This window comes from Apteryx rowi, unplaced genomic scaffold (assembly GCF_003343035.1).
Source record: "Apteryx rowi isolate R43461 unplaced genomic scaffold, aptRow1 scaffold_189, whole genome shotgun sequence".
NCBI lineage: Eukaryota > Metazoa > Chordata > Aves > Apterygiformes > Apterygidae > Apteryx > Apteryx rowi.
In genome coordinates, this window is record NW_020448185.1 from 1,042,536 (window position 1) to 1,066,186 (window position 23,651).

The window sequence follows — 23,651 nt, forward strand, 5'->3', positions numbered from 1 at the left end:
CATCTGGCTTCACCGCCGCTTTGTTTTCCCTCTGTGTGTTTTGGTTTTATTCTTTTTTAGCTTTTTTTTTCCCATTATCGCTGTCTCATTTGGTTATTTTCTATTTATTTTTGTTTGTTCTCTATATTAGCCTCGCTTGTCAGCTTCTCAGCTCAGCAGTTTCAAACCAAAACTAGTTTCGGTTTTATTAGCCTTTTGAATGTTTATGACTCCTTAAAATGATCGATCATCTTCCCCCCCCCCCCTTCTCCAGGTTGACCTTAAAAAGTCATAATTCTAACTTCCTTTCCCCCCTGTACTTCTATGCACAGCTCTGCGTTATGGGTGACACGAAAGAAGCTAAAATGCAGATAACGCCAGAAACTCCAGGACGAGTTGCAATCCTGAACCCTTTTGAAAGTCCAAGTGACTATTATACCCTTCAGGAGCAGATTGTCTCCAGTCCTTCAATCTTTAAGTCAACAAAATCCTCATCTGTAAGATCTAGTCTTCAGTTGTATAACTATACGGATATAGTACTAATATTTTGAAATACATTGAAAAACTATATTTAGTGTATTTTTCACAGACTAAGCCAAAGAATTTTGGTGGCATTAAAAAAAAAAAGAGGCAGGGCTCTTCTGGTTACAGTAGTATGCTTTTTTTAATACTAACATTGTGTCACTCAGCCTTCCTTCCTTACTGCTAATACTGTGATTTTTTTTTTCCCTCCTTTTACTTTAAACAGTGCTAGGTGTAGCACTAGATTAGCATATATCTGCTAAAAGCCAAAAAGTGTTGGAAAAAGTAAATAATAGGCAGTTGTTACAAATAAGTGTGGTTGCAGTACTCTTGTCCCACTTAACAAGAGTGGAACAAATGCAGTTCCTGTTTACAAGCTAAGCAGGATGTATACAAGTAAAAAATAATTTCACTTTTAGTATAAGCTGTTTACATACTTATGGAATCATGTATTGATTGTGTAGATATAGAATATTCTAGCTGTAAAATACATTCAGGTGAAAGCACATAGAGTKAAAGCATTGGCTGTTCTACAATTTTCATTGTTGTTTTGATAAGCAGTGAAGGCAATGCTGTGCAGATGAAACTAAGACATGTTTGGTAGGTAAAAATATATATTTTTTAAACTGATATATGACCAGTACTTTGTAGTTAACAATATTAAGTGAAGGGGTAAAGCAGCTTTATTTCCAAGTTTGAATTGGTTTTTGTTCTGAGATATATATTTTGCATTGCCCCAAAGTGAGACATTTCTGGATGTGCGTGGGGCTGCAACTCCTAAGCCTCCTGGGAAATGTAAAGTGAAAAAGAATGCTGCTATATTATTTTAATATCTTGGATTAGGTAGTTGACACTGGGTTTTCTTGGAAACACAGTTTTGATCGTGGCCATCTAGAAGCAACTAAATTTTAGCCCATGTGCTAGATTTTTAGTAGATATGTCCCTCAGAAATTGAGGAAAAATAAATAAGTAACACCTCAGTTTGTAAATATCAGCTACAGTCTTCCATTTCATATTATCTTGTGAATCATTTTAATACCCCTACCAAGAACAGGAGGCCTGATTGACTTATTCATTTTTATTTTATTAAGTAGGTCATTTAAACAGATTGAGACCCGTATGATTGTCTTTGATGGAAAAAAATTATATGGAAGTTATGGTTGCATTGTTCCATAGAGATTTGTGCCATGTGGTTTTATTTTTATCTTTTTAGACTAGCAAGCATTAAGATGTCCATTTCTTTTTTTTAGACACCAGGAAAATTTAGATGGTCTATTGATCAGCTTGCTCTAATAAATCCTGTGGAAATTGACTCAGAAGATGTTCGACGCCAAGCAATGTATTTGAGTCATGCTAGGTAACTTACCATCTGTTTTTATGCAGTTAAGAAACTTGAATGCTATAATACTATTCTTTTGTTTTGTTGATATTTCATGCAACATTAAAGACCTTTTATTCAATTTTTTTTAAACATAGCAGCTATAATATTTAGATGAAGCTGCCTCTGTGTTATCCTTTTTCTGATGTTATAATCTGCAGATCCACTTTGCAGTTTGAAAACAAGCCAGGTACAGCAGTCAGTGGAAGCAAGAAAAATGTCTTGCCAATGGCTGTTACCTAGGTGCCTCTCTGGCTTCTTGTCACAATGCAATTTATCTTCCCAGAATATTCCATATTGAGACCTGTGAAGAGCAGTTCCTTGGTCTTTGAGAGTGCTGCAGAAGGGTAGAGTTTCTGGGAAAGCTAGACAGGACAGCCAGCACCCTTTCTGAAAGACCCAGATAGGCCTTAAATAAGAGGGAAGACCAATAAGCTTTCCTCCTTTGAGGAGATGATGATTGCTGGTTATTTGAAATAATTAAGGGAGCAATCTTTGATCTTGATCTCAACTCTTCTTTCTCTGAAAATAACTTCCATGGGGAAGACAAATAAGTAAGTAAAACAGGCTTGGTATTCATGACTCATATCTAAGGATAGTGTTGCAAACCAATAATGCAGAATGACGTGTCCAGTGAGGGTAGAGGAAGGCAAGTATTCCCATGCATTTCTTAGATATGAACTTGCACAAAGAATTACACATCATGGAATGAAGAACCACAATAACAGAATAATAAAACAGTCATTTATCCTATTTATGCCTAACTTTCGGGTCCTGTATGTGAGATAAAGCACAGATAGAAGGCTGGTATGGGCAAGGGTCTGCTGAATATGCCTATTTTTCTTACCATCTGTTACCATTGTGCCATTGTCTCTTCTTTTGAACACGAAGATGTATAAGAAGAGATAAGAATTTCTTGCTACAGTAGAGATATAGAAAGAGTATAACTGTCCTCAGCTGTATCTGTGGGTCACCATGTCTTAATGTCACAGTGTTTTTCCTAATGTCTGTGTAGGTTCCCTGGCCCTTCTCTGGCAGCCAGTTGTTTTATGACACTTAGGCTTTTTATATGTTACAAAGCTGTGTGTGTTTAGGGAGTTGATTACATTGTTGCTGGAAGTCTATTAGAACATACACAAGCTAATTTTAAATTAGATGGCTTGGGTAAGAAATCTAATGATGGTCAGTAGCATGGCTGGTATTTGTAAACATGCATTGTGTTAGTGGGCCCTTTCAGTCTGTCCCATAATTTCATACTTGCTGTGGTTTTTATCATTTGATATGACTAGAAAGAGGCTAGTTTGTGTATATATAGATTTGCTGTGGCCATGCTTGCTTGTTTCAGTGTAGATATAGGCTGAGATGGTTTGCTACTTAGTTATTTCTCTTAGTTACAAGCTGTACACAGTTAAGTGCTCATATATATATATATATATATGTGTGTGTGTGTGTGTATATATATATATATATATATATACACACAAAATTTTGTATGGCAAATAATTTTCATCTCATAAATACTACTATTTTTGTGGAAACAAAAAAGCATCACAAATATAGCTCTTGATAGTGAAAGTTCCTGATAAAAGAATTCACTTGTCGAAGCCTATGCCTGATGCTGTGCAAGCCATATACTGTATTTTGATAATGCTTATTAGCATATTGTTTTCTCAAACAATTAGTTGCAAAGAAGAACCATAAACAAAAGAAATATAGTGTGCAAATATCTATAAATGTTTTGAGCTGTTAATTTTCCGTTATTTAAAAAAAACAGTTTGGATAGCAGCCCAGTGTGAAAGCTCATGGGTACTATGCACAGTCTTGAATATGCATCACATGTAGACTTAGTTCCTTGCAGTACTACTGTTTTCTTGAAATAGGCATCAGCTATGTGCAATGCTTATTGTAGTAGCTAAAAAATGATTAGGAAAGCCTTCTAGCAGGCTACCTTAATTATTGAAACAGAAATGCATTTTGCTAACATGACAGCCTTGTCTACAAACTTTCCTCATTCGTTTTAACTTATACTGGTAGAAATCAAGTGTTTCTAAAACTGAATGCTATGCTACTATATATAAAGTATATATATATTTAAAAAAAATCTACACTGCGGCTTGCATACTGTGCGCCATAGTTGTAAGTATACTGTTGCTTGAAGCTGTATACAGGTCTAGCTTAATTTTATTCCTGCTGACTGCATATGGTCTTTTATTTTGTTATTTTCCTAGAGATACGCCCTTCAGAATGAGTCCTCTCACCTGCAGTGTCAGCCTAACACTTCTACTCAGAGCTGTTTCTCCAGTTCCCTTGTTTCTCCTCTGCAGCCTAGCTTGTAGAGATGCTTACTGCTCATGATCCACTACACGTAGAGAAGCAATGATTCCATGCTTATTCTTTCAGTACAATACATGCATTTTGTACGAGTATAGAACTGTCAATAATAATGTCTTTAGCCTCGTCCAGGCAGACATAGTTGAAATTTGGCATATCCAAATATTGCAGATCTATTCAAAATATGATTCCCCTTGAAGAAAGAGGGCTGTGAGGTGAAAGTTTTTGAATATATAGGTACATCTATATGTGTTTGTGTAGCAAATAATGTCTGTTATTTGACTTCTAAATGTAGGTACTTCAAGTGTAATTCAGGCATAATAACTATGCATGAAAGTATTGGGTGATTTAACTTTTAAGGTGATGGTGAATTATTCAATGCAAATTTTTTGTGGTTTGTAAACTAATAGTAACTGAAAGTGAGACTTGAAGGCGAACATTAAAGGCAGTATAAATGTAGAATCTCACAAGTTGTTTGAAGAAGGTTGAAGTGGCTACAAAACTTTTTTTAACTTTTTTTTTTAGTTAGGCTTCTTGGTTTTATTTTAATTGTTATTTTTGGAAAAGTGTAAGGGAATGTATCAGCTGATTCAAACCAAATATGATATTGTGTGTTGAACTGGAAGACCAACCATTTGAAAGGGAGAACCTTGTGCTGGGAAAGTAGGCTGTGTCAGGAATTTATAAGTATGCAGATTTTCTTCTAAGAATATCTTTTGTTGCTCTTTTATTCCTTACAGCTTTTTTTTTTTTTAATTCTGCTTGATTTTATACTGAGATTCTTTGTAAGCCGCATCTCGTTGCAACTTTAAAAGTAAAATGTATTTATATGAAAAGTTCTGTGTAACTATGTGGATTAGTTTGGGAACTCAGTTATGACTGAGTTTTGTTCAAATAAAAATACTTGATGATACAAGGAATAAATATAAGATCAGAAAATCTGTACCTATAAAGGTAAAAAAAAATTTCTGAATGTGAGGCTTACTTCATTAAAGTAATTATCTCAGTGCTTGTGTGTTTGTCAATTTACAGTGCAAAGTTACTGCATATAAAAAATACTGTTGTAAGACTTATGGTCTAGTATAGTTTCATATATCATATTTCACTTAAAATCTGTAAGATAACATGGATGGACTTTACATTTTTTAAAATTGTGTGATGGCTTTGATAATTCAGTTATTTTTCATTTGTTTTACTTAGAATTGATAAGGAGATGGAAGACAGAAGGCAAAAAGCCATTGAGGAGGTAATACATTTTTTTTATGCTATCAAATGTTGGTTCATTTTAGCCACTTACATTAACAAAAAAAAAAATCCATGTTTATTACAGGATTTCAAAATTTAGGAACCTATTATATTTTACTGGTAAGTAAAAAAATAATTTGGCGTCCTCATCCATTGCAGTTATAGTTGGAATCCATGTTGCTCTCTATCTTCTTTCATACACCTATTGGTCAAAATAGGAGATTATGTATCTTTCACGTTGGTTAATAGAAATGTTGCTGTAAGATAACTCTTACGAATCATTTTTATTTAATGATTGAACAAATGATAAAAATAACAGTTAAGTATTTTGTTTTCTCAGTAACTGTTAGTGTTAGGTGGTTACCACTGTCTTTTATTTGTCACACCCTTGAAAGTAAATCAAAATCTCTGATTTGTTTGTTTGTTTCTTCCAAAGTCTGTTTAGATGGAGGCAAGAATTTCTTTTTGCAGGATAGCTCACTTTTTTTTGGTTGCTGTTATTTTTAATTTTATCTTTTACCATCCAGTTGTTTAGGAGAGACTGAAAAGGAGATTGCTTCAAATCTTCACTATAGAAATCTTTAATGTTGTTTCAATTTCAACTTAAAAAATAGGTCTTTAATAAGCAAGTCTTCCTCAGTGTTATTGACCTGTTCATATTATGTCATGTTAGTATCTGTTTTAGTGCCTATAAACCAAAAAAGTTCTTTTATGATTCTATAAAGATGCTATGTAGCTGGCCTGCAGCTAAGATATTCTGTTGTTTTAAAGCTGCATTAAAAAGGATATTTCTTCTTTGTGAAGCATAACCTAATGAATTATGTAGCTGAATGGTTTGAAGCAATGTCTGATAGATAAAAATTATGCCTTTACTAGTTGGATGTTTTAAGCTGAGTTTTAAGCATTTAGTGCGAGAACAGGATTTGCCATGTGTTTCTTAAAGCTGTGTAATAGTGTTCATCTCCTGAACTTTTGGTTGTTCCTTCTGGATGCAATAGCTGAAGTGGTTTTGGCTCAAACAAAAACTGAGTGTAGGTGCCAGTACTCATAACTGTTTTGCTGCTAACCACTCTAGCCAAATATACCAATAATATCACCAAAAACCTTGATAGTCCAGGTTTTTTTTGGTACTGCAGTGTCTCCCTAATGCTTCTGTGAAACAGCTCAATTGTCGAAGCACAACAATTTAGCAAACTGAAGGTTTGAAAAGAATTATGTTAAATTAGAGTGCAGTAATTATATTGGCATAACTGTAGGGACACAATTCAGTTTTATGAACAAGTAATTAAAGCGTTAAATGAAATTGCTGTATAATTCTCACTCTGCAGGCTTTTAAGATCTCAGGTGTGATATATGACCCTGAACATGGGGATCCTTTTCAAATCAAGTTATTCTTCCTTAACTTCTCTGGGCTTGAAATATTTAAATGTATTTTTGGTGTAAGGGATAACCTTCTTTATAGATTTTTTTTTTTTGAGATGGAAGAGTTAAAATTCTTAAAATATAAATCTGTAAGTAGCAAAAGGTATGACAGAAGTTTGTCTTGTTTGGGGTGCTAATCTAAATTTGAGTCTGCTTTTTTTCTTTTAAATGCTAAGACCAATTCTTTCTATTCTACTCTAGTTTTTCACTAAAAGACTCATAGTTCCTTCTCCTTGGACTGAACATGAAGGGAAGCAAGTTTCTCAGTTTAATTCAACTAAATGTGAGTTGTTTGTGTGTCTACCTTGAATTCTCTAGCTTTTGAAAAATTAGCAAGCACAATTTTTCAATCTCAATTTAAATTTCAAGAACAAGTGATAAAAGATGGCACAATGGTTTGGTTTCTAGCTGTTCTCCTAGTGCTTTCTTCATTTAAAAATCTGGTATTATTACCAAATTTCACATAATTTCCACCTTTTTGATCTTTTGGATTTTGCTCTTAAATCTTTTTTCTTTTATAACTTCCCTTGGGCTGATTTAATTTATGCATACAGCATTGCTACTTTGCTGGTAATGGCCAAGTCTTCTACTGCTCTCTTCTCTCTTAATATTTGTAGCTCTGATTTATTATTATTATTATTATTATTATTATTATTATTATTATTCTGAGTGCTTTTCTGCCAATACAAATATATGAGAAACCAAGTTCCATATTTTTCTATAAATTTTCATCTCTTATGTAAATTCCTGTTGTCCTCTCAGGCTTGCTGTCATGTTATGTAGGGTTGTGAGTTTTCTGAATTAATTTAATTTACTCCATTATTAGTTTTTATTACTGATGTTGTTGTTATTAAGTTTTATACATAACCAACAGAGCATATGCTAAGTGGATTAGAAGCTGGATAAATGTCAGCTGTGAAGTATTGTTTGATAGGAAATTCTTTAATAGGCATTTGGGGATTTCTGCAAGACTGGAAAGAGACTTAAAAGTGTTAACGTATTTTATCAAGGGGATAAAATTTGCAGATAAATTGAAGATAAATTTTGATGCAAATGGTCATATAAAGTAATTAGAAAATTTGTTGATAGTGTTCCATTAAAACTTTGTGTGTATGTAGTTTTAAATGGTCAATTTTAAAATCTTTGCTTCTAGAGCAAAGAATGTAGGCCACAATCCTAGAGTGGGAGTTATTTGTGGCAGAGTGAGCAGCATGCTAAAATGGGCTAGATCTTTAACCATATAAACAGGGGATGGAGTGGTAGTTTCTTCATCTTTGTCTTTAAGTCAAGACTGCATGATTTTCTGGAAATGTCTTTTACTTAAACGGAGCTTGTTTGGCTAGGAACAAACTCGCTGCATTTTAAATGTCTTATAGGAGTTCACAGCAGACCATATGAATTTGGGGAAAATTGATGCTACTTCACTAAACGTTTTTGATTAGAAAGGTGCTGAAATTCTTGTAATCAACTATTACTGTAACCTTTCTGTAATACTCTTTTCTAGCTCTTCTAATTTCTCTCAAAGCTTGATACAAAAATTTTGCGTAATTGCACTAAATGTTCTAATTTACTGCCGTTACATTTTAAAACTCTATATGCAATGCATGTTTCAATTTAAGTTTTTATCTATTTTACAGGCATAGATCTAAATAACATTTCTCCAGTTGGAAGACAGCTAACTTTGCAGCCTGGAAAAAGCAATGGTTGGTTAAAAGCAATGTCTGAAACTAGAGGTTTTCTTTGAAGACAAATATCCCTGTTTTTTTTTCTTTTGGTATTTTGTTTCAAGAAGGCATTGAATTTTCTGTAGAAATGTTTCTGTAGAAGTGTTCTTGAACTGTGTGGTGATAATTTTAACATGTATTTCTCATAGCAATGCAAGTCTATTACATTGTTTCTCTCATGTTTTTTAGAAGCAAAAACAAAAGGTCTCTGTTGTAGACTGTAGAGTGCATTTTTTTCCAACTCAATGTATGCATTTTTGTGAAATAAAAAACAGTGAATATAAGCATTAGTTACATTTATGGATAAATTACAGTTTGAAGACACCTCTGATGTGTTTGATCATTTTGGGTTAGAGAATCTTGATTCTTTTCTGCCCCAAATAAATAGCTGACATCTTAGGATGCCTTTTAAAGTTATTTCGTTTTACTTACATACATAATTTTTTTTCTCTTGGTTACTCTGATCTTTCTCCCGGTTCATTTTGAAACCCACATTTCCTCAGAGGTCTCTCTCTTCAGTTAAGAATGCCTCTCTAGAGGGTTGTATGTTACAACCCTTTTTGCTTGTCTCTAGGCCTGAGTGTGCTGCATATAGTGTTGCCAAATCAGAATCCTAACCCTCATTAACTCTCTTCTTTATTGCAACTGTAACATTTAAGTAGCTCAATTGCAATGCATTTTAAAAGTGAATTTTTGTTTCTCTAGCTTTACTAAAATGTCAATGTAAACTAATTTTGTTGGTTTTATTCATTGCAGCTGCTTGTCAGACAATACTGTCTTTGCCCGTGGATTTTAATTTAGAGAAAATACTAGGTATGTTTCGTAATATCTAAATTTCATTATGAATGTATGAATAGAAAGTTTGTTTTATTGTTGTCTTTGGTTAGAAATGAAAGATCTAATCAAATATGGGAAACCTGTTGTGTGAATCGTAGTTTAAGTGAGTGTGTTCTTCTAAATAGTTATTGCTTTTTGCGTGGGACATTTGGCCTAAAATTGACACGACTAAATTGAGTGAAGACATAAAGACAAAAAATTATGTGGAGTGCAATTGGAAATTGATTAAGAATTATGAATGCAAAAAAGTTAGTAAACAAAAGAGTTTATTTGTTTTTTTAATAGAGTGCTTGCTTAACTTAGAGCTYGTCTACTTGCAGATTGCTGTCTGCAGAGCTCATAGCCCAGCCTTGCCTTGAGCAAAGCTATACTTTATTTCCATGCCTTTAATTTAATTTAAGCTTTGGTGGTTGCTACAAGTTGTGTGGTGGTTTAAAAATAAAAAAATAAAAAAATAAAAAGCTGTGGCTGCTGAGGAGGAAGACAGATTCCAGAATTAACTGTCTGATTGTAACTGCTACATAAAGAAATTGCTGTCAGCTTCTCGGGCAAGAGGACTGGAAGCCTCTTATGGTTCAGATAGGTGAATAATAGTATGGACAGTTCAAGAAGTTTTTGGCTGCTTGCTCTTATTTCAGCATTCAAGTTTTCAACCCCGACTCTGCTGGTTAAGCTGTTTGTGAAGTTGGGTTTAACTCAGTGAACAAAATTAAAACAAACAGAAAACTGGAACTCTATCTGTTGCTTTAGGGTTTGGCCTTAATGAATGTTGCCATCAATGAATAGTTTGTAAATTCATGAATTGATAACTCTCTTCACGCACTAGAAATAAAATTAGAATAGAGAAACAAAAAAATTTGTCACCATAAACATCAAAGCACATGGAAGACTTGAAAGAATCTTGTCTTGCTTAGACAGTATAATAACCCCCTTTAACATTCAAAATAAGAATACAGTTTTGGAAAAATGCCAATAAGTAGATACTAATCAATATGAAATTGTTATTTTAAAGAAAGCAATAAACTTCAAAATTAGAGCATGACAGGCAGAAGTGGGACCTTGGTAGGCTTTAGGACAGAAAGGACTTTTTGTAATGATTAACAAATGGTCCTTAGTAATGTATGGAGTAGGTACCTAGATTATAGTTGCTTGTTGTATTTGTCAATTGGATTAAATGTTTTAATTCAGTTATAAATGCCTGCTTAGTGGAAGGTTTATTTTCTTATATTCTGAACTTCTATCTGTAGATCTCATCTAGTGTGCTTTCTTATATACTGATCCATGGACACAGTGTGGACTTAGAGCTCTGTTGTAAATGATTATAATAGATTTCAGACCTACAGATCCCAAAACTTCTGACCCTATTCCAGAGCCTTTATAATGAAGAGAAAAGGAAAATGGACTATATTGAGCATAATGACCTTGAAATTAAGAAGGGATTGACTATATGCCCCTGGAAAGTGATAACTACATGTTGCAAAGAGGTCACTGGTAGAAATTTGTACTTTTAAAACATCCAGTTTAAACATCTAGTTTAAATATGATTATCTGGTGAGACTGTCTCTCTGTTTAGCCAAAACTTTTCTGATGCAATTTTATTTGGAAGCTCCAGTAATATGCAACTTGCATGATTTTCTGTAATGTTCTCTTTACAAAGAATGGAGAGAGATACATGCATCTCACTGACTGCACAGGAGGGAGTCTAGGTACTGGTTCAGATGTTTACAGCTATTCTCTAGATTTTCAAAGCCAGCAGAAGAGTTTCCATTCCAAAAAGTATAGTGGCAACACACCCCTAATAACAGAAAAGACATCTGAGTTATTTTGATTCTCTGTAAAGAGGTAGCCAAAAGGAATTCATGGATAATTTAAATTACAAGGGACCTCTGGAGGTCATCTTGTCCAACCTCTAGCTCAAAGCAGGTCCAGCTTTGAAGTTTCATTTGGTAATAATAAATAGTTTTAGCAGATATAGTCAGGATTGATGCTGACCCCTGGAGTAGTGCTTTTAGTGAAAACGTTCCCAGCTTCTCAGGCAGGGATGTACATATAGCACTAATGGTTTCCATAAGCACAGACACAATGTATTATTAAGTTCAGGTCTGTAGCTGGAAAATTAATGCCAGAAGTCTATTCAATTTCTAGGTTGGCATTATGGGTTGTGGTGTTTTGTTTTGTTTGGGGGGGGGGGGGTGTTGAATGGCCAGATGCATAGTTTTCTCAGTTACACGTGAAGGAAGAGTGATTGCCACTGTACTTAGGCTGACCTATCTAAAATAGAGCTCTCAGCAAGATCAAAAGAATGGGTTATAAAATGAGACTAGGAAAAGCCTTAAGAAGCAGTAACTCGTAGACTACCTGGAAGGTAGAATTCATTAAGATTTCATCATCTTCTATTTGCTCTATGAATGATACAACTACAGAGGCAGCCATTGACCAACGGAGCATCATAACACAAAATGAAGCTCAGCTGTACCTAAACAGGATAGTTGCTTTATAAATAGCAATTTTTATCATAGTTGATGTCATAGTGACAGCCTGTCTTTCTGGGAATTACTTCCAAATGAGAGAAGTATTTGATTTTTAAATAGTAACATGCAAAATATTCTTTTCAGCTTGGCTAATGCTGTTAGAATTAAGCCACACTGTAACAGAATAGCTGAAATACGTTAAAGATGGCATCCAAAAAAGTTCTTACCGCCATTTTAATTTGGTTTATTTTTCCTTCCCAGAATTACACTGTTCAGGGAGGATTTCCCTGTCTACCATCTTTAGAGAGGAAAAAGGTGTTACTCTTGAACTACTTTCTATTGCTAATGTAAATCAGGAGTATGTATCTTAAATTTTGATTACAGGTCAGCATTGCATCATTAATAAAAGTGATGTTAGATAAATGTTTTTCATCTTCCCTCTTTATCTGGCATCTTTTTGCCAATATCATTTTGAAAAAAATGGCTGTTTCAGGTCATTCCTATTCAATCCATGTCAAAATGCAGGGAGGAAGGAGAGGATGTTTGCATGCGCTTGGATCGTAAAAATTCTTTTCCATTTTCAGAACTGTGGTTCCTGGACTGTGCAGTCTAGGTAGTTTGATAACAACTGTTAAGTGTTGTCGTACTTGTATTAGCTTGATATTTGTTACAACCTTTGTGGTCAGGAAAAATGTTCTAACATTTTAGTAGAGTTTTTGTGGGTTAGAGGGTGTTTTATAACATTTTCTGTCCTTTTCAATGTTCAATGAAGCAAAAGTTACTGATCTTTTAATTTTAAATCATTAACTGTATGCAAGGGTCAGATTTCTTCTTCCTGACCCTTCCTTGAACCTTTGGCCCCAGGTTCAGCACTCATTTATTGTAGAAGAAGGGAGCAGGACTCTCATTTTCTCACTTCATTTGGAAACAAACTTTTTCCCCCCACACACTTTTAGGTGAATATTTTAGAACTGACGAATTCGCAGATCAGTCTCAGGAAAATCTGAGCTCTTCTTCACTCAGAAGAAAGTTGTTTTTAGAAGAAAATGGAAGTGTATCTGAGTGTTTGTCCCCTTCTCTGCAAAGTCCGTGCAGTAGTCAGCCACTTGGAGTGCTTTGTTCAATAGATATATCTCCAGTCCGGTGCAGAAGCCCTCTGGAAACATCTAGTTCAGTAAGTAGCCTTTTGGGGGATGGAGGGATGAGAGTGTATGTCGACTTAGCARATACAAGAGGAGTACTTATGGCAGGCTTGTACCAGTTCTGTGTTCCAACAGGCTTCACAGGATGAATTACCATGGTTTTAGTAAGTTACAGCTGCTCGATGAGAGAATAGGTAGTAAATTAAAGTTTCTTCAAATTCCAATTTGAGAATACTTACGTGAATGGAAAATGTCTTGAAAGAGTATATATGAATATGATATATATGTATCACTGGTTATTTTTTATCACATATCAAATTATTATGTTGTGCTGCTATTCTTTTGCCTAGAAGAGATTGTGTTTTAATATATACTGTGCTGAAAAGCAAAGAGGAATTGATTCACAGTGCATGTAGCTTAAAGCATCTGGAATCCTTTTTTATGGTTTTCTATATACGTTAAGATTTGCTGAGAACATATGTGAGATCATTTCTTCATAAAATGTGTATATCAAAAAAAGGCCTGTTTAAATCCATGAATTACTTACTATCTACAATAATAGCTGATATGAACAGCTGATGTAATTGTTTCCCTTTGTTTGTAAACTCTTTTGTGATGGAAGAAATGACTCGGGATAGCCCTGTATGTTTGTTTAAAAGAATCTGTAAAACATGAACATCTGAACATCTTGGTGACAAAAGTGTGTTCTGAAAGCCTGGAAAGAATAGCACTGAGCTTTTCTTTAACTGAAAGTATGAAGAGCAGTATTTTTAAGGTGTTTTGTTTTTGTTTGTTTTTTTTTGAGTTGTATGTAAATAATTTTCTTTGGATAGTTACTCCTGCAAGTCAGATTTTGCCTGTTAGTGCATACCAGTTGTGATTTTCATGTTTCATGTAAAACAACAAAGCCCAGAACTTCTCTAGGAAAATTTTCAGCTTTGTATGAATATGAAAAAAAATTCCTTACTTTCTTACTTCTTTACTTTAAAAGCAAAGTAAACATCTGCATTAGGAGCTCAATATTGAATAACAAAACTGCTATGCTTACAGTGCCACATAGACGGATATAGTCTTTGAGTTTAGAGATTCAGCAATGCAAGACATATTATAATACAAAATGGATTTGGCAATTCAACACAATCTCATGTTAAATGAGACATTGAGCTGATAAGCATATAATCTCTCTCTCCTCCTGTTGTAAAAGCTCTGCTTCTCTGTATAAGATCAAAACTATAGCATTTAAAGTCCAAGTGGTGATTTCTGGCAGATAACCATGTCATCGGCACCTGAAAATATGCAAATGCCATAAAAGGTATTAGGTCTATAGAACAAATTTCTCCATATCTTTCCAGTCCTTATGTCAGTGTGTTGAGCTATGATATTTTATAGATGTGGAAATGTTGGCAATGGTTGGGGTTCTTATCACTTCAGATGTTCATGCTGTAAGTATCCCTGAGCTGCTTGCCCCCTACAGAGGGAACAGGCAATATAAATAGATGTTTGAACAGAGTGCTGGATGCACTTTTTTCTTTCCATTGATCAGAGAATATAGATGAATAGATAAATGTCCACATAATGTCTCTTTTTAAAATTAAGTAAGAGGAATCCTACTCCTGGATAGACATAGCACAACTAAACTGTTTTTGGTGGTATGTCTTCATCTGTTTGGAGGCAGAAGTGCATGCAAAAAAAGCTACTCCAGCAAGTGTGAGACTTTGCTATCTTTAAAAAAAAAATCAAAACAGAACAGAACAACCTCACTATGGTAAACTACTGAAGGATTCCTATGACATAGTTATACTGCTAAAAGTGATTTTTTTGCAACGTATACTGAAGCAAGACCACAACTTCTATTCACTTTTCATAAGGAAAATTATTTTGTCAGTGTATGAGCTAAAAATTTCAGAAAATGTGGATTCCATAAAAATATAAATAGTGGGCAGTTTTCATCTGCCATGATATGAGTAGAAAGTTGGGAGATGAAATACTTGCATGTATTTATGGATAACATGAATTCACTGATTACAGTTCTTGTAGTTTTTTAAATACAATAGATAATATAGTTTTACTTGATATTATTTACTTGGTATTATGTGACAGTTTGGGTGGATTGCTCTTTCCTGTGTTGAGTCATAAAGTGCAAGTAAAAGGTTGCAGCTGGAATATTTAAACTAATGTTATTGTACAGGATTAGTTATTCTCAGTATTGCCATATTAAGCATTTTAATCAAAAAACTCCTTGTATATTAATCTAAGATTACACTGTGGAAAAAAAAATACATTTTTAATTTTTATTGTTATTGAAGGGTCAATTTTCCTCCAGTCCTATTCAAGGAGGAGCAAGGGCTTATAGTCTGGGGAGCATAACCAGTCCCACATTTCCAGAGGGGTCCCCTGCGCATAATGGTTCTCCTACTTTTTCGCCAATTGCTTTCCATATAAGAAAGACACCATTGTCAGGTATGGCTTAAATATATGTGCATTTTTCTTTCTTGATTTGTCTATTCTGATTAAAACAAAACAAAAAAAARCAGGTGTGTTTTTTACTTCATCACTGGAACTTTTTTCTGTTCAGAGGCAAGGTAGTGGGTCTGGCAAACCAGCATGCTTGTTCTGTATGACACATTTGCTGTTTAGCAGCAAAATGTCATACTTATTTGAAACAGTGAAGTGTATCTACTTGCAAAAAACAATTAAAACTTTTTGAAAAAGGAATTGAGACATCATAGGAATGAACACAATGTAAATTATTAATCCTGGTCTGAGGAGAAGGTTTAAAGCCAGGTGTCAAATCTAAGACAGGTCACAGTTCTAATTTAGCCCCATCTGAAGCATTTTAATCTGGCAAAGAATGTTTAGCTTCAGTTTTCAAATTGTGATTCCCCAAAGATGATTTGAAAGGAACTGATTTAACCAGCAAAGAAATCAGGATGATTTGTAACCTTGTCRTTTCTCTAGAAAATTTCAGCATATAATGCTTCATACATTGCCTGGAAAGACTTAGGCCATATTTATGCATAATTTTGTTCTGATGAACCTTGTGGTATTTCAATACAATTGCACATAGAGACTGAGTAGGTGTTTTCCTACTTGTTTGATTTTCTTGAAAATTTTATTACTACTCAAAAATTTTGTGAATGCGTGTGTTTATATTTATTCTGAAAAACGCCACAGAACCAGCCTGCATCTGTTTTTCTGCAAGAGCAGTGTGGTATTGCCGTTTGAAAATGCAAGGCCTTTGACACAGCAAACTGAGTCATAGGAAACAAGTTTGATGGTAAAAATGGGTCTAGAACTTGCCTTTATCATTGTAGGCTAAATATTTTTTTAAGAAGTCTTTGGAGCTGGGAGGCAGTGCTCTGTGAAATGCTATGTAGTTGCCTTTAATTATTCTAAAGACCTGTAGGCTGTTGTAGGGCTTTCAGGATGCTGGCTTCTACTCCATCTTATATCTAATTGAATACTTCTTTCTTTTTTTTTTCTTTTTTTTTTCCCTCTCCTATGAACAGACCAAAGAAAATTTACATTTCGTTCTCCGGATATTCCTTCTRTTTCAAAGAGAATGACACCCCCAAGTACAAGAAGTCCTTATATAGATGGTTGTTCTCCAATTAAAAATTGTTCTCCTATGAGGCTTGGAGCATGTAGAGGAACTGGCCAGTATCAGACTTCTCTCATTAGAATACCATTTACTGTTGAAAATCACTGTGAGGAGGAGGAAGACAAGGAAAATGCATCTCCAGTAGAAGCTCGGTTCCCAGAAATGGATAATGGAATAAACTTATGTCATCAAGATGGTGATACTTTTGTGCGTGGTACACATCTAGTTGTTGCAACTGTGTCTATTGCACCAGATCACTCAGAAACTTGTGAACAAAGGTTGTCATCATTTCAGGATATAGAAGGCCTAAAGGAAAATAATACTGTAGATATGGCAGATGCAGCTGAACTGTCAGATGAGAACACTTGGATAAAAGAAACAATTGGCAATAGCAATGCACCAATGACCAGCTTTATGACGGGACTTACTTTCAGTATTGAGAACTCTCGCATGTGCATGTCGCCTCTTGCAGAAAGCAGTGCAATTCCTTGTGACAACAGTAGTATTCAGGTAAAAATAAAAAATTTTTTTTCTTATCTGTAAAACCAACTTGGCATACTATYATTTAATTTGTCTACCATTCTAGCCATAATTGTCTGGTTTCTCTTACTGGATGTGGCACACAGGTTGTATTGGGATTTTTTTCCATCTTTTCTTTTCTCCAGTGGAATTGGCATAACAGTTATAAATGATTTTTGTGTTACTACATACAGTAATAGATTTAACTTAATCCAAGCTACTTGAATTCTGGCTGACCTGTTTACAACCTGCTTTTGTTACTAACGGATATATCTAGTTGGTTTGTGTGATTAAGTTGTGTTAATGAAATGTAAGTCTTATCAGGTATGAGAATTTGAAAAGTTTATTAGCAATAAATTGCTATACATTTTAAAGCTCTGTTTCTTGCTTTTAGGTAGACAGTGGCTATAATACACAGACATGTGGAAGCAGCATTATGGATACTGCTGGGGCTGAGAACAGTTGCAGAGAAACTGATGTGAATACACATGTGTTTCAGAATAAATCTCAGCTTCTCAGAACAAAGGTAGGAGTTACACTGTAGAACAAAAGTGATAGCTTTTCCACCTACAGCTTCTATTCCCTATTTTCTTCAGTTTCGGGAAGTTTGAGACAGACTGTCAGGCCAATAATGAGCCAGAGAGCATGTTCATTTAGTTGCATTTCAGATATGTGGAAAACAAGGAATAAATGCAGGATAAATAGAAAACTGCCCACAAAATTAATGTGTTGTATGACAGTGGCAAAGGTAGTTTCAGGGAAAACTGAGGTAAATGCATGAAAAATACGTTGTGATGTTGCTTATGGCTTTTGATGCATGGTAGTCTGTGGCCCTTATTTTTGTTTCTGTTGTTCTTACTGTCTTTCTGTTGCCAGATTATAAAAAGATTCAAGCAAGCCCATTCAGTACTGATTTCATTTTTGTATCTGGGGTGTTAACCACTTCCTTCCTACTATCATCTGGTGCAAAGATGTTTCATGGTAGAGAGTGGATTGAAGGTGTCTCATAGACCGATAACATCAAAACTTGACTCTGCTTACCTAGGAATTTGATTAGGATAGTTGTGCCCTTACAGGAAGAATAGGTACTTTTTTTTTTCCATTAACTTCCAGAAATACCTATTTCTTCTGAGGTCTTGTTCCTCAGAAGTCATCCTGTTGGACATAGGTTCCACAGGTGAGTGTATCCATCAGAATCAAATTCCTTATACCTGTCCTGGAGGCTCCCCAATGCCATGCAACTTTCCAGATATTACTAGAATAAATTTTCCCTCTTACGATTTCCTCCTGCTTCCTCTGCCACAAACTGAGTAGGTCAGGAAGTTGCTTGCATCCTGTACAGCATCTCTGATTCTTTAAGATATATTGTCCATGTTTATACTTTGACCTGTTTTCTTCAGCCACTGTTGGTCTTTCAATTACTAGATCCTGATTGTTAAGTCCAACTTTATAATTTGGATGAGGATTTAAGTGTGAAGGCATTTAGTGCTTCTTGCAACTTTCACAACAGAGAACCCACAGAGAATGGAAAGAAAAACATGGATTTTGCTGGCCAGAAGTATCTAGTTGGCTCATTCAGAGCATGTGTGCGCTAAGAAAATACTTTTGCTGACAGCACATCTTAAAAAAGTGAGGAGAAAGCAATGTCTTTCATTTCTTTTTCATTTCAGAGTGGAGAGATGTGAGGCTAAGGCTAACTGTGACCTGAAATTTGCAGATATTAAGTTTGGATCTTGTTCTATTTGGGGAACTTTTATGAAAATGGTGTTAAAATAAACTTCTCCTTATCAACCTAGGAGTGTTCTGTTTTAAAACATAAGGACAATCAGTTGCTGAGAGCAAAATCTCCGGAGAAGCAATCCTGTTTTCATAAAGCAAAAAAGCATAATATAATATTTGGTCAAAATGCAACTTGCAACATTTCTACCTGGAAACATAACAATGAAAATCAAATTCAGGGATTTCACAAAAATGGTATGTAGTTTTCTGATTGAGAACTTAAATTGTGTTGTATAATAACTGTTTATTGTATATTACCTTAGTTACCTGGATTGTATATACTCTTTTGCTTCCTTAATACAAGTGTAATGAATTGTCTGGTATATATCTGGGGAATTTATAACTCATTTGGGTTTTTTTTCAGGTCCCATTAAACACATTTATTAGTATCATTAAGTGATCCATTTGAAAACTGAGAATGGCTAGACTTGCTTGGTATAAAGATATAGTGATTTTTTTTTTCCTAAATGTGTTCCTTCTGTGATTAGAGGTAGATTCTTTGAGGAGGTATGTTGTTTTGAAAGTTTGGATATAACTTCAGCTTCAGGAGAAATACTTTGGACAGACTGACCAAATCCAGTGTAACTTGTATAGGAGCTATTGTAACTGCAAAAGCGCCTACATTTTAAGACACAATGCCTAAAGGTGTGAGGGAAACTTTTCTCTGGGAGAGAGGGTAAGAAGGGAGGATCAGTTTCGATTTGGATGGCTTTTTCCCTCATCAGGTTCGTTGTGTGGCTGCAGGAGTACTAGTACTGATATCAAGAAAACGTCAGTAGACGGGAAGGAACTGCTGGAGATATGAGGAGAGTGGGGTTGGGGAACAGGATGGGGACGAGTGCCTGTCAGTGTCAGCCTAAAGTAACGGTGAGGGAACTATGGCATGATTCTCACTAGGAGAGAATAAAACTAGTTCCAGAGCTAGCTCCCTGTACCCTGCGTATGTTTTAAAGTAGGCTGCAAACTGTTAAAAATGGGTGTTTTGATTTAATACTAGGCTAGTCCTTTTAATTAAGGTTATCTTGGTGAACAGCTGAATGAAATTTCAATTCCAGTTATGGAAGTAATGTATATTTGCACAGTTAAAAAAAAAGTTCAATTATCTTAGTAATAAGATAAGCTTTATGACAGAAGTGCCCTTGGCAGTTCTTTGAATGTTTTGGGGKTTTTTTCCCCCCTGGTTTGAGAGAAACTAGGAAAAGGACAGGTGACAGAAATTTCTTATTAGGAAAGTAGTATCTCTTCCCTTTAAACAAGAAGTTCTTAATCCTAAAAGTGTATATTCATTAGTTAGCTTTATCATGAGCTTAAATAAGATATACTACTGGTTACCTTAATCTTAAATGATAGTATTATTAAAGTAATTGTATTACCACTCATCTTGAAGATCACCTGACTCCACTAATGTCTCATAAGAGCACTGATTACCAAATTGATGCTTTGGTATCCTTTCAGAAAAACACTAGCAGGTACTATGAAGTTAATTGGTCTTAGTACATCATTAAGGAAAGTGTGCAACCTTTCTTCTATTGAAGTAAACAATTACACTTCTATTTCACTCTTGCATTGAAGTCCAAATTCTATTATACCTGCTTACAGAAATTATTAACATTTTTAGAATAGAAATACAGAAATAGAAATAAAATTTTTAAATGCCAGTTATTGCAAAAAGCATTAATAAAAACAAATTATCTTGATAGTGTCAACAAAACTGTCGATGACCAGAAGTCATGGAATGAGGGGGTCTGGAAGCCCCGACCTCCTAATCAAATCAGATTGGGTAAAATATGGTTGGATCTGTTTAAAAGAACCTTTTGGGATTTATGGATGTGAATGGGGAGGGGGAAAAAAAGAAAAAAGAAACATTTGGTTTCCAGCCCTACTGATTCAGAGTGGAAGAAAAGAGAGAAAAGGAAAACACTAGAGCTCTACAAATGTATAATTGTGAAATTTTAAAGTAAGCTTTGCTGGATTCATCAAAAAGAAAAGTCCATTCTACTAATTGTTCCAGTTGAAGTGGTTTTTCTTTCTTTTTATAGCAAGGATATCCAGTCCCAGGATACTGGATGGAAATTCTGCCTCCTATTCTGTTCAACAACCCACAGAAGTGCCTGTATCAAAGTGATTAGAGCATGGCTGATGAGTAGGTTTTATACATTAAGCCTGAAACAGAATCAGTATGATCCAAATTTGGAGGCAACTGACAGCATTTTAAAAAAACTTCGAAAGAGGAAATATGAACAGTATTTTATGGCATTAAAAAGCAGTGTCAGAACTGAGACTTGTGTACAAATGTTGTATGAATAGAGCAGTTCTTCAGAAGTTGTTTCATCAATACCTTACCAGTGATGGCTTTGGAAACAGTAAACTTAAACAGGGAAACACCATCAATAAAATGTCATTTAGTCTTAGTTCTAACATTGCAAAAAAAAAAAAAAAATTAATTTTAACCAACAAATCTGAGATGGATTATTTTTACTTCCATAACAATTTAATCAATATTTCTGTAATATGTTTTTGAGTAATACAGGGATTGATAATTAAACTAATGTCCTGATGAATTATCTATACTTGATCTTGAAACTGTGCCTTACTAAAACCTGGAAATACACTGAATTGGTAACTTTTAGAGAATTAATTTTGTAAACCAGTTTGGGTAGAGAAGAAACGTATACTTCTGGAAGAATGAATGAGTTGAATAGGGCATTCAAAATGTTCTTGGCTTTAGTTTATAAGGTTTGTAGTTCGAAAGCAAGACCCAAATTCTTGTCAGAGATTTAAAGTTATTTGTCACCTTGCTTCTTTTCTGTTACCCATGATAATTCACTTAACAATACCTAATCAATTGAAAGAACAAACTTCCAGAATGTGCAAAGGATTTATTTTTTGCAAGTGTGAGAATTATGAATACTAACACCTGTCAATGTAAAGGAGGAGATAGCAGGGTAGTCCAAGTTATGACCCATTTCTGAACTGTTCTGTGTAAGATGAGTGATTAAAATGTGGTTTTATTTTTTTAATTAAGCTTTTTGATTCTTTGTAGTGGTATGTTCAATGATCAAAGGCTTTCAAAGTGGTTTCAAATAAAGCAATCACTAAAATACTTAATTGCACCCTTCATGAGTTTTTTCTTAAAAGTAAGGGAAAGTTACCTCACTAACAGGTGAAATGAGATGTAAGACCCCTCTTCCCCCCCCCCACCATAAACTGTATGTGTTGTCTCCTGTTTTACAGTCTTCAAATAGATTGTAGCAAGAAGGAATTGGAATTATTTATTTTAAACATAATAAAAAATATGCAAGTCTTCTTATGTAATCTTCTGATAGAGGAAATCTACTGTATAAATTATTGTGGAATCATTTGAACATTTGGTTTCTCTAGTTTTACTTAATGCGTTGGTTGGCACATATTGCACAAAATGGCCATTGTTTACATTAAATTAACTTCAGTAGTTTTAACAAGAGTCTTATAACATGGATAATAATTGTAAATTGAGTGATGAAACAGAATAAAGACCTGTCTCTCTCACATACCTAGGTGGTTTGTATTTAGTGTGGTGCTAGTTTGCAGCATCTTTCGTTTTCATGTTGCTGTCACGTGTGTATGTGTGTTTGGGTGTGTTTGTGGGGGGGAGTATTGGGAACAGGGAGAGAGACTGGGGACAGGCAAAAGGAGCTCCAGTATCTGGCAAGCTTTTGCTCCAGTATAAATAGTTCAATAGTGGTTTAACATTCTTATGTTCTATGGTGTTGAATTAAAAGTGCAATGCCAATTATAGTGCTCCATACATTTTTTTCTTAAAGCTAGATTTTACTTTTAAGTGTCAGAATAAGCCTTTCAGGATAATGGTGCCAGGATTCAGAAGTGTCTTTCATAGAGTGTGTTTTTTCTATTGCAATTAGTTAAACATGTTAATTGTCTCCTTATGATGCCTTTATAAATACCTACTTTATAAATCTGATCAAATTCTTTGTAATGACAGCAGTCAGTGAACTGAGTAAATGTTGCCAAGTGGCAACCATATAGTGATCATCTTTGAGCCATTGATTAAAGAAACCACTGAGGAGTGAGTTGCTAGTGTAGAAGTTCATGAGTTATAATTCTTGATTAAGATTTTGGTAAAAATCTGTAATATCTGGGATTGCAGTTTCTCAGCAGTGTGAGCTAGGAATTGGCACTAGCAGATGAGTAGGTCTATGGTGCTGAAGCTAAAAGGAAAACTGTTGTAATTCCAAGCAATTTGGAGGACAGTTAGCTGAAATGAACTTCCAGAACTCTATAGCTGCTCCCTTGAAGAAAGCTTGGTCTCCCAAGTCACTGTGGTGGGAGTTCAATGCTAAGTCAGGAGCATTCTTAAATTACTTTAGTCCTCACCTCACAGCACACAAAATATGACTAAGTTGTGACTAAGTAGCCAGATGAACTAAGCTTGACCGTAATGATGCAGTCCACCAAGGCATAAAACCTTTGTTTTCCGGGAAGTCTAAGTAGTGAAGTGCAACCAACGTCTTGGCAACATAGGCAGAATCATCACCAAAACTTTACTTGTGTGCACTTCATGAAGTTGATAGTTTCCACCCTTATATTTAAGGCAGTTTATTTGTGGCTAAGCAGCAATCTTAAATTGCCTGAAGTTCTAGGACAAAGACTAAACACACTTATGGTATGGCTTATCTCTTCACTGTACACTGTGTGCATGCA

General features: G+C 34.8%; 1 protein-coding gene across 7 annotated transcripts; it reads left to right on the forward strand.

Moving 5' to 3' along the window:
- The first annotated feature begins 310 nt into the window (after positions 1 to 310).
- On the forward strand, positions 311 to 22,058 carry BORA (bora, aurora kinase A activator). 7 transcript variants are annotated; one of them, XM_026061981.1, is made up of 12 exons: positions 311 to 476; positions 1,752 to 1,858; positions 5,411 to 5,456; positions 7,079 to 7,160; positions 8,515 to 8,580; positions 9,358 to 9,414; positions 12,866 to 13,083; positions 15,358 to 15,511; positions 16,561 to 17,162; positions 17,566 to 17,697; positions 18,968 to 19,145; positions 19,676 to 21,083. In XM_026061981.1, the coding sequence occupies exons 1-12, from the start codon at positions 321 to 323 to the stop codon at positions 19,753 to 19,755; spliced, it is 1,878 nt and encodes a 625-aa protein (XP_025917766.1). In that variant the 5' UTR covers positions 311 to 320; the 3' UTR covers positions 19,756 to 21,083. The 7 variants fall into 7 exon arrangements, with proteins under 7 accessions (XP_025917766.1, XP_025917768.1, XP_025917769.1 ...); XM_026061983.1 differs by lacking the exon at positions 19,676 to 21,083 and having other exon boundaries at positions 18,842 to 19,058; XM_026061984.1 differs by lacking the exon at positions 19,676 to 21,083 and having other exon boundaries at positions 17,570 to 17,697; positions 18,842 to 19,058.
- The last annotated feature ends 1,593 nt before the right edge of the window (positions 22,059 to 23,651 follow it).